This window comes from Carassius carassius, chromosome 46 (genome assembly GCF_963082965.1).
Source record: "Carassius carassius chromosome 46, fCarCar2.1, whole genome shotgun sequence".
Lineage (NCBI taxonomy): Eukaryota > Metazoa > Chordata > Actinopteri > Cypriniformes > Cyprinidae > Carassius > Carassius carassius.
In genome coordinates, this window is record NC_081800.1 from 22,730,784 (window position 1) to 22,742,423 (window position 11,640).

An 11,640-nucleotide genomic window follows, 5' to 3' on the forward strand; every position below is an offset into this window, starting at 1 on the left:
TGGTCATGGTCAATGGAATTCTGTTAAAATTATTTAAATGCGTGTTGCACTGAAATAATTTAAAAAGAGTTGCGCTGTTTTGCATTTAGTTTTAGTTCTTTGGTACTTTCAATATCCAGTTGTAATGCTGTAGTTTCTTAAAGTCCTAATGAACCATTAATGAATGGTAAGAAATGTCACAAAAACTTCAGTGAATTTAACTCGCGTTAGTGTTCATAGCCGCACAACAGCAATAGGAACTTTATTAAATGTCATAATCGAAAATAAAAAATAAGAAGATAGCTACTTCTGATTTTTACACAAGCAAAGCATCAACATGATGGAAACTGTATAGGCCTACTGCTTCAGATACGTCTCATCCCATTAAAACTGGCACAAAAAGTTATAAAATGCACAAAGTATAATAGTTAATAATATTCTACAATAATTGGATTCAACAAAACACGCATAGGTTAACTGTTTTTTAACTGACATTTGTTGCCTAACATTGTTCAAAAAAGTTGCCCTGGGTGTCATCATGTTAAACCCTTTTAAAGTACGTGTTCACAATAGAACTTTATATATGATAATTGACGGCGTTCAAGAGGAGTTCTCAGATTTTGGAGATTGCAGATCAAGACGCGTTCAAAGCGTTTCACTTCAAGGCTAGATTTAGGCTTCGTTATCAGTGAGGACACTACAATTAAGGGATTTGCATATCTGCCTCTGATCTGTTAAAACAATTCAAAGCAGCGCAGATTAAGGACATGACTTGTTCTGTTTTAAAGGGTGATAATTAAGATTATTCAGTTTAGTCATGACTTGACAGACGAAAAGTGCCAGAGGCTTCTACCTTTATCCATTTAGTGCTTAAATAGGTGCTATGGGATCAAACATGAACAATGTGTCTTGTTACAAAACAAATGGTATAGGCCTACTGACACTAAAAGTCAAGTGCAAAAAGTTAAAACTGAAAGTAAAGCCAGTTTGAAGTAAAATATTAGGCTATAATACGTTATAAACAAAAAAACAACAACAACAACAAAAGTCCAAATGGTTCAATAAATAAATAGGCTATAATTAATGTATATGGAAAAGAAGTAGTAGTAGTAATAAGTAATAATAAATGAATGAAGATGGTGCGCACAATTAAATATAGAATACAAATACCTAAGCAAATAAAATAAAAATAAAAAATAAATTCCAAAATAATATAAATAAATAAATGTAGCAATTTATTATGACACAACAAATATGGTACTGGCAATTAAAATATCCTGTGCATATTTCACCATCCATATAACTTTTAACTGCTACTGGTGAAGGAATGGCATAAAAAAAAGATTTGTTAAATAAACTGATCTTTCAGGTAATGGTACATCAAAAATCTTGTATCCTTTGGTTTCTTTTATAAATCTCTCTGTCACAAACGCACCAATGGGATTAGGCCTTGGGACAATATTCTGTTTTTGTGGCCTCCCCTCTGCAGAGGGAATGATAAAAGGAAACTCTTCCTTGCCAATCACTTTGGCCTCCATGTAAATTCAAAGGCCTGTGGCCTGTTAATCCAAGGATAATGAGAAAACCCCTGGGTACAAAAAAGGAGCTCCCCCTACCCGCCCCCCGAGCACATATTCACAGCTAACACACACTGGGCACAACAATCTCCTCCATGCCCCCCACTTTCCGTGGCCCAAATGATGTGTAATCCCAGTCTAAACATGACAGGCAAAAGGCTGTGATATTGAGATAAGGATTGAGGCGTTGAACAATGGCGTGAGATACAATGCCTAAATCAGCCATCAATGAGCTTCTCGATCTGAGCATATGGTCAAATGCTTTGGATACTACAGCCTAATTTATAGTTCAACAAGCTACTTTTGGATTTGTTTGTTTAGATATATACATAAATATGAGTTTTGTCAAAAATCTAAAAATCACTAAAACGACACTTTAAATTTTCTAAAAAAAAATGAAGGGAGTTAGTTTAAGAAAAATCATGTTTTGATTTTAATGTGAGGCAAAAGTGAAATTGGATGTTGAACTGTTTTTTTTTTTTTTGCCATAATACCTCAAATATGGAAATGGCAACCTCTTGTGGACATTTAGAGTATCCCACAATGCACGATCAAGTCATCAAAAACTTATCAATAGTAGAAAATGAATATATTACAGTGGCCAATGGGTTACTATTCAGGGAGAATCAAGAAATATTTAATATGTACAGAGAATCACAAATCATTTCACAGTACAAAACAACATTCACAATAAAAGTCACAAAAATGGTAATGTACAAAGGAAATATTTACACAAAATACAAAGCAACCGAGCTTCCACAACATTTAACAGTTGAAATGTCTTTGTAATCTTGATCTTAGACAAAACATTTAAACATAATATACACGATTTTGTGAACATAATCTCACACTTCTGCAGCACATTATTTTCAATCCCTACTGACATGTCTATGACTGTTCCAAACTTACATTTTTAAGTTATACAAGCATTTAGGAAAACATTAGCTGAATAACCTTCAAAGTGTGCCATCCTGAATATAAAGTACCAAGCATCGAGATGCATGTGTGTATCACATTGGTGTTGCTGTGAGACGTTTTCTTAACATACTGAGGAAATGTTCACTTCTTTTCTTCCTTGCTCTTCTATTCAGCACTAGTGTTGAATGCATGGAGGGAATGCAGCATTTCGTAGCAATCGTGGGATGCAAGTAACAATACAACGGCAAAGGTTTTCAGCAGCAATAAGTATTTTCTATTTATATGTTTTAAAAAAAACAAAGGTCATGATGAGTAGCTACTGTTTCAGTCATAATTGTGTAAGAGAAATGCTGCTTTTGGGACATTTAGAGTAAAGAAGTGCTTCATAATGTAATGCTCTATATGTTGATGATTGTAGATACTTTGTAGAAGACTTTGCTCTAGTAATAACTATATGAATTTGATTCAGCACTTGGATAGACAGGTTCTTTGCCCCTCTCTTGTTCTACAACATTTCCATTTTCAGTTACGTTACTTGGTGAGGGGCTCACGGGTTCATCGACCTCCACAGGCTGTTGATAGATTGGTTTCTCAACATCTAGATTTTCATGCGATCTTCCTTTATTGAAGCATTTGTGGAGCTAAAAACAAATCAATCATTATTATTAATCGAAACACATGAGAATGACTATTCCATGCGATTAATCTCAGAAAGACAGTGCATGTCTTTGCATTAAAGTATGTTGCATATGTATGAATAGTTAATAGACCTTTACCTCTTTCCAGCATTTATTTCCTAGAGGAAATTAAGAGAGCAATTATTGGTAAACTCTTTTGATTTATCAAAGCTATAAAGTGATATGAGCACTTGATCAAGAATAGTTCAATCAAAAATGAAAATTCTGTCATTATTCACTCATCCTGAACTTGTTCCAATCATGTATGAGTTTCTTTCTTCAATGGAACACAGAAGACTACATTTTGAAGAATGTTGGTGACCATACAGTTGTTGGTCCCCATTGACTTCAATAGTATGGAAAAAGATATTATGGGGACCAGAAAGTGTATGGTTACCCACATTCTTCAAAATATCCACTTTTGTGTTCAGCAAATGTAAGAAATCCATAGAGTATGGGGTGAGTAAATGATGACAGAATTTTCATTTTCGGCTGAAGTAAATCCTTTAGGAAGTGTATTGTAGATAAATGCAGTAAATAATTACTAGGATGCAGTACATACCTTTTGTGAAGTATAATGTTGCAGCAATTCCAATTAAGATGAGCAGAAGTACTACAACTCCAAAAGCAACTGCACCTCTGTGAGCACGTCTGTCATCCACTGAAATGTGACAACCAAAACACAACTCAGATGACAATCTTTTAATAGTACTGGGGATCAAAACATTACTACTGACAGCATTGTAAAACATTTTAGTGTAGGCTATATTGCAACCATGCAAACACGTCAGTCTTTTTTTCAAATAAGCATGTTTTTTTATTCTGGTTGGAGTGATCAGGAACTGGACTCACACAGCTCTCTAGTTTCACTACTGTACTTTCAACACCCACATGGACTCTTTTAGGAACTAACATATGAACAACAGTATCAGCTTTACTGACAATTACACAGTCATATTGAGTCACTAAACACAAGATCACATTTTACAGAGTACTCACCACAGATTCGGTCTGAGGTTGAACTGCCAGGAGCGTTTTTATCAAATCCATGTTCACATCTAGACAGAGAAGAAAAAACAACAAACTCATTTAACCAGACAGTAAATAAATGAACTATTTATTAACTACCTATTTTGCATGCTGGTCAAACTCCCAGACAAAGAAAACAATTCTGACATAAACCATAAATCTAATCACCAGATTAACATATATAATAATAAAAAACATACACTACTGTTCAAAAAGTTGGTGAAATCTTTTAATGTTTTTGAAAGAAGTCTTTTTTGCTCACTAAGGCTACATCTGTTGATCAAAAATACAATAATGACAGTTATACTGGAATTTAAAATAATTGAAAACTATTTTCATTTAAATATATTTTCAAATGTCCTTTATTCCTGTGACGCAGGAATTGTCTGCATCATAACTCCAGTCTTCAGTGTCTCATGATCCTTCAGAAATATGCTTAATTGTATTATCAATTATTATTGGTGTTTAATTATTAATAAGAGCTCATAGCTATGAATGTTGAAATCAGTTTTTGCCGCTTTATATTTGGAAATTGTGATACATTTGTTTTTCAGGATTCTTTAATAAATAGAAAGTTCAAAAACAGCATTTATTTAAAATTGGAATCTTTTGTAAGATTATGTCTTTTCTGTCACATCTGATCAATTTAATGCATCCTTACTGAAAAAAATAAAAATTCCCTTAAAAAAAATCATACTCTAAACTTTTTTAATTGTATTGCATGTTTTGTTTGGTACAGTTCTATCAAATTATTTCAGTAATTTATTTTAAAATAACTCAATTAACCTGACTTCATTGGGTTACACAAACATAAGTCATTTTAAAGGCTTCGATCAAGTAGAAATACAAATTTAATGAAACACTTGCATGCTACTGTGTAGATTAATCTCAAAATGACACTAGAAACAAAACTTCTTTTAGTACAGTATATAACAACAGACAGCAAAAAAAAAGAGAAAAAAGTTTTCATACATTGTCCATTCCTTGCAAGTGTCAGCTGACTCATGGGTGGAGAATGATCCATTTTTACATGCCTCACACACAGTATCACTAAACGGTGAACCTGTGAAAAAAGAAGCTATATTTAACCACATTGATTATAAAATCTCTGAATTACACCCAAAAACATGGTCTAAGTGATGTGACATATTATTGTTCAGGAGGCAGAGTCAACATAAACCAGTGACTCTGTATATGAATATTAGCTTAAAACTGAGTCTTTCTCCAGACCGCACAAACCTTTTATGAGGACTCTCTGTCCTGCCTTGCAAACTGTGCGTTTCCTACAAGTGTCGCAGTCATCGTCTTGCGTACAGTAGTATCCAGCTTCACACTGACATTTGCTTAAACTGGTCTTACTGGGATTAATTTGTGGCTGAAAATGTAAATCTGAATTAAACAGAAAAACAAAAGAAAAACCTGTAAGCTTCAGAAAAACCTTATATTAATCTACAGTTACACTGCAATCCAAACCTTATTAAATTATCATTAATACTCTTGACTAATATTAGTGATTTATTGTTAATATTAATACGAAGAGATGTTATTACTATGCTATAGTATCACCAGAGATTGCTTAAAACGTGTACTGTCCAAAATCATAGACACTTTTATCTAAACAAATTTATATTTTAGAGATTAAATGTGACCTCCATTAGACTTTATCTCTCTCTAATATTTGAGCAGTATTACTTTAACCAGTGGACACTCACTGGGGTCACAGCTGGGCTGGCGTTCACATTTGGTGTTGCTGGTGTAGCCGCTCTGATACTCTCCGTCCAGGCAGTCCTGACAGCGCGGGTCCTCACAGTTGTCATCCTTCAGCATCCTCTTACCTGTGACACATCCTCTGATTAGACTCGTAATATTAAAAGAAGACTAAGATTAAACAAAACGTAAGAGTATTGATGGGTTTATTTCAAGCCAACATGTGAAACAATATCACTTAGTTACAGTAAGTTAAAACAAGCCGGTACTGTGTAACAGGGTAGACAACTCTTGCGTAATGGAAACAGACTGCATGCTGATACTTCCTCTACATTATGCCAGTTTAATATCACGCCACATTGAATTACAGTTCGTCCACATACCTGGTCCACACTTCTTGCAGCATTTATCTTGCTTCCAGTAATGTGTGTCCTCATCACAACATGACACAAGGTACAACAATGTGACCTGTCAAAGGTAAATGCAAGGAACATTCATTCATTCATTCTTGTGCTGAAAATCCTTTACCTAATGGGTGTCCCCCATATTGCTTGTAAATCTTGGATTCAGTTTTTAGTAAACTTGATTTCTGTCAGTTAGGACAGAACTGATTGGTCCTAGGCCTTACTGATCTGATACTGATCGGTTAATGCACCTCTGTTCTTGAGTGAAAGCGAGCATTATTTGTGGAACATTTAGGCAATGTTTATTTAAAAACTGAGGATCTCAGATCAGTGAGACCCAACAAGATGACAAAACAATTGAATCCAATATTTGGTTATAGTAACAAGACAGACTGTCAACCATATTTTAATTTAATTGAATTTTTTTGTAGGGTGTTCATTTTTGGCTCGGATCAATTGTACCAAAAAAGTACAAATGTTATCCATTTTGGAAATTTGTTATACTCCGTTTGAGTGAAGTCAGTAGGTTTGAGACCAATGCTACAAGATTAACTATCATTTATATATTTATTTATTATATTAAAAAAAATCCTCTATGGGTCGAAATGACCAGAACACAACATGGGCGTTGTCAAATTGATCACAGGATATGTGACGCCAACATATCAATAAATACTATATATCAATGTTAAGCATGTTTTTGAGCTATTTAACGCATATGAGGTTCTTTAGACCCCAAAACAGATCATGGTGGAGTTGGAACCGAAACGACCTTCGTGGCAACACGGAAAGTCCCCGAGAACCCCATTCACCACCAGTTTTTCAATACAGAAGAATGCAACCTTACACTAACACGTTAAATAACTGCTTAACAACAGATAATGCAAATATTTCGTATGTCAGTTAGATACAGACGTTTTAAATGCTTCTCCAATATCAATGCGCATTCAAATCGAAAGTGAAAGTAAGACTCATTCTGTCGATACAGCGACTTTCTAAACGTTCTAAATGCTGCACATGAAAAATATAAATGGATTCATTGTTACAATTCAAATAATAACCACCATGAATGTATATTGCGTAGTTCCCATGCACGCACAAAGCTTTAAGCACATCACTTACCAGCAAACAGAGAAAGATAACTGTTCTCATGATGAAAATATCTACAGAAACGGATCCTTGCTACCAGTTGTTAACGCCTCACAGTCACATAAGACACTGCCCTGTCAGCTGCAGACCTTAAACTAACGCTTGGCACTCGCGAGGGGGGATTTCTTCCTAAACAGACACGCCCACATCTGACATGTGACCATTTCCCTTTTCCCTGTGCTGTTCCCAGAAGTGCGAGTAGACAAAGACGCACTGAGGCTGTTGATAGGCTAATGCATGATAAAACTGGTCAAGTTATGACACTTCTTATATTATTGTCAAAAATTATTTGCCTTTTAGAGATCCGGAAAGCTGTAAAAGAAGCATTAAGATATTTTAACTAAATAGCCTATAATATAAACAATTATTTTATTAATTAAAAAAAGGCCCAGGTTATATCATGAAGCTGGTTTATCTGTCAGGCTAACTTCACGACATTGTCGCTTAACCAGGCAGAACTTCCCAGCTTGACTTTCACTTCCTCCAGACCAAAAATACTATATTATTGAGTCCCGTCAGCAGTGTCAAAACGTATCGTTTACGTGGAAGTGACCTTTTTTAAATTATTTACTTAGTTACCCGATTTAATGTCACATGGCATCTTCATAAGTAAAACAGTAGATCATAGTTAATTTACTACACTCTGTGACTAAAACAGATAAATGCTGAGCACTGCGGCCAGCCATAGCATTTAGTACTTTATTAAAAATGACTAAAACAACAGAAACTGGAGGAGTTATTTTTGGAGGATGTAAACATTTAGTGTTCTGTCAGAGCAGTGACCTTAGAGGACTTTAGCAAACTTCAATATGTAGCCTAATTTTGCTTTTGACTAGCTTAATGTGCTTTAATAAAAATAAATACATTATATATATATATATATATATATATATATATATATATATATATATATATATATATATATATATATATATAATTAAAAATATACTCAAATGTAAAAATATAAAGCAACAATTATATATGTTGCCTTGGCAAATAACTGAAAAAAGTTTACATTTGGAAATATAATTATTAAATTGCTAAAAAAATAAAATAAATAAATAATGTAAATCAGTAGGGACCAGCAACCAAATGTGAACAATCCATTTAAACTAAAATATAAAGAAAAACACATTAAAATACTAAAATGTTAATAAATATTAAAAGTATAATAATGATAAAATAACACTTTTGTAGTATTATGAATATGTATTATAAAGCAATAGCCTATATGAAAGACAATACAGCAAGTAATATAAAAAAAAACTCATGATACAAGAAATGTTGATACAATGACAGCAGGATTTGAAACAACTGACACATTTTGCTACTGTGAGAAAAGAAGAGTCAAACAGTATGTAGCGTGAGAGTTTTACAGGCCCAGGTAAATCCTTCCCCTGCTGCAGGGCTCTCTAAAAACAAAGAAAAAACCCAGGTCTGGATTCAGCAGACACCAGGAGGAAATCCCCATCTTACAAGGAAGTTGTTTTGGAATATACATACATGAGTTGTTTAAGGGACATACCATGGAAGACGAGAAATACTCTGAGATCAGTGATCTAATCAGTCAGATCCCAGCACAATGATGTCTGGACCCAGGAAGTTCACACAAACAAGTTTTTCATAACATAAGGCTGATTGTCTCACTTCCTCACCAGGTATACAATCTGAGAATGATCTGATGCATGGCATATTATAATTAAAGTTCTAGTGAAAAACCCTCAAGTCCCATGAGGAACAGTTCAGGGAATGTGGACGTCACATTTTCTACGTCAGTTTTCAAAAAAAGTTTTTTATCTTTCAAGACACTGCACAGTCAGGGGGCTTGTTGTATAAAACTTGTATACAAATTACAGTATGTGTGTGTTCAGATTGCAACGTTTGACAAGTATGCAAAAGATACAGATATACAGTATGACAGTTTGACAGATCTACTGTACATGTGCGTAGAGTGACCTTCAATATTTAAACTACACTAATTACTAGACAGCAAATGAAATAGGATGTAAACACTTCCTTTTCTCAGTCAGTCACCTTGATGCATAGGCTATTTTAAGTATGTGTGAATTGACAGCTATGAATATGTTTGGGAGTTTTTACAGTTTGCTTGCTACATAAGAACACAACCTTTAAACTTTGTTTAACTCTTAATGTGAAAGTTTATTCCAAAGATAATTTATTTGTGAAATTAAAATACTAATTCGTCCCCAAAATTATGTGTCAGTTTCATAGTTTGCCAAAATACAAAAGTTAATAGTTCAATAGATCTAGTTTGTACTTTATTTAAAGTCCAGTTGGTCTTTACAGCGTCATAGTGATTTGTTTGCGTCGGCTGTGCGCCATCTAGCGGTCGAACCACTGTAGTACATCTTTTAGACATACTTGTGTCATTGCAGATTTGGATAGGCTATCTAAGTTTTATTCTACTCGTTGTATTTGAGAGTACAAGTTACAACCATCTATATATAGAGTCAACAGCACTGAAAGACATACTAGATATGTCATATGTGTTTAATAATTTTAAAAACAAGAGAAATATTAGAAGTCATATTCATGCAGGCCGGATTTAAGGAAATTGCCTTGTAATAAATACGCATACCACGTAAGGTTTCTGTCACACAACACAGCTCTTTTCCTCTTTTCAGATGTCTGCAAAGCTCAAGTCTAAATCAGTTTACTATTTGGCAGCATTTGATGGGTGATGTGACATGTTTTGGTCTCCTGAAGTCCAATGAAGAAACGTGGATCACATAAAGACAGTGGGCTACATAATATAATTAGAGGTAATCCGATTATTTATTTATTTAATTATGTTTTTTAATTGTGAGTAAGATGTTTTACTTTTGGTCGAGTCCAGTATTGCAGATGAGAAATATAATATATTATATATATTTCAACACTCAGTGTCTAAAACATTGCAGAAGTAATGTAATATTCTTTAGATCATGTATGCACATATTTATTCCTGCACCAATAAACATTAAATATGGCAATCGTTGACCAGCAAAGACTATTAGCACACATCTGAGCACCAGAATAATTCTATTACTGTTTTGCAACAATTTTCTTGCTTGAATATTGAAATTATGAACCAGAAATGACTATTTCTGCACACTGCAGCACCAAAAGTAACAGCTGATTGTTGACTGATGAAAAGATTACCTGCAGAAAGTGAGGGGGATGTTACTGTCATGAAACCTGACAAGAAATGTCCAGGTTCAAAATCTAAAGGAAAATAAGAAATACTTTTTTGCTTTTTTGAGAATTATGATTATTCTTAGGACCATTTATTTATTTAGGATATGATTAATTTAGGATTAAGTATCTTTATACAATATATTATACCCCCCCCCCCCCCCCCCCAAAAAAAAAAACCCAAATCATTGTATTTTTTTCCTCTACATTTTTGGCCGAAACATAACTTGTATATGTTTAAATGAGATTTGCTCAGTTTTCCATGTTGTAAAAATCTAATTTAAAAGGCTTTTTTACAGGGTCATTGTTTCCCAGACAGAGCATTTAATGAAGATGATTTCAACGCTGTATCATTTGCACAGATTTAAGTGAAAGGTAAAGAGGAGTATAGTTCCTTCAGCTTCTGCAGAGTCAAGGTGAGGTGAACTTTGACCTCTCGCTGAGTGTTACATGTGACCTCGCTGATCTTCAGTGGACTCATATTGAGATCAAAGATGAGGCTGTAGCTCTGTATCAGGCGTTTGGCTTGCTCTCTATCCACATAACCTGAAATCATTTCATTGTACTAAAGTTTGTTATTGACTTTAGTCTATCATTTTCTATGAGTCACGGTGTTTTAAATCACTTTATAATGTGCTTCAGGCCGCCTGTATTTGTATGATGGGTTTTATACCTGTGTTTTTGGTGTCACACATTTGTAAGGGCATCTCCATCTTCTGGAACCTCTGAAGCCATGTCTCTATTTGTTCTGCATTTCTGTCGCTCACTGATTCCAGGTCAGTACTGGCCACTGAAGCATCCCAGATCTCTGCCTGAGGATCCTGTTCAAAAACATCCCTCAAAATGTGTTTCTCTATTTCAGAAAGCTGCAGACAGTTTGAAATGATAATATTCTAGTTAGTTTTGTCAGGATTATTGAAAGACCTCAACATTTGTCTTGTCTTGCACAGCTTTCTCTATCAACTTCAAGTCTTGGTAGTGCACCTGCAAAGCAGCAAAGTAAAA

General features: G+C 34.3%; 1 protein-coding gene across 1 annotated transcript; it reads right to left on the minus strand.

Moving 5' to 3' along the window:
* Positions 1-2,899: 2,899 nt before the first annotated feature.
* LOC132129684 (tumor necrosis factor receptor superfamily member 5-like) lies at positions 2,900-7,559 on the minus strand. The gene is made up of 9 exons (XM_059541348.1): positions 7,414-7,559; positions 6,271-6,355; positions 5,893-6,015; positions 5,420-5,569; positions 5,153-5,243; positions 4,151-4,209; positions 3,714-3,812; positions 3,251-3,270; positions 2,900-3,115 (listed from the first exon to the last, which is right to left on the minus strand). The coding sequence occupies exons 1-9, from the start codon at positions 7,441-7,443 to the stop codon at positions 2,915-2,917; spliced, it is 858 nt and encodes a 285-aa protein (XP_059397331.1). The 5' UTR covers positions 7,444-7,559; the 3' UTR covers positions 2,900-2,914.
* Between the last annotated feature and the right edge of the window lie 4,081 nt (positions 7,560-11,640).

What these genes read in the sequence shown, in the direction of transcription:
- LOC132129684 (XM_059541348.1), bottom strand. Translation starts at nt 7,443, where the DNA reads ATGAGAACAGTTATCTTTCTCTGTTTGCTG. An exon ending in ACTTGCAAGGAATGGACAAT is followed by an intron (nt 4,210 to 5,152) that starts GTATGAAAACTT and finishes TTCTCTGTCTAG; the next exon opens with ATGTGAACATGGATTTGATA. An exon ending in GAAATAAATGCTGGAAAGAG is followed by an intron (nt 3,116 to 3,250) that starts GTAAAGGTCTAT and finishes ATTTGTTTTTAG; the next exon opens with CTCCACAAATGCTTCAATAA.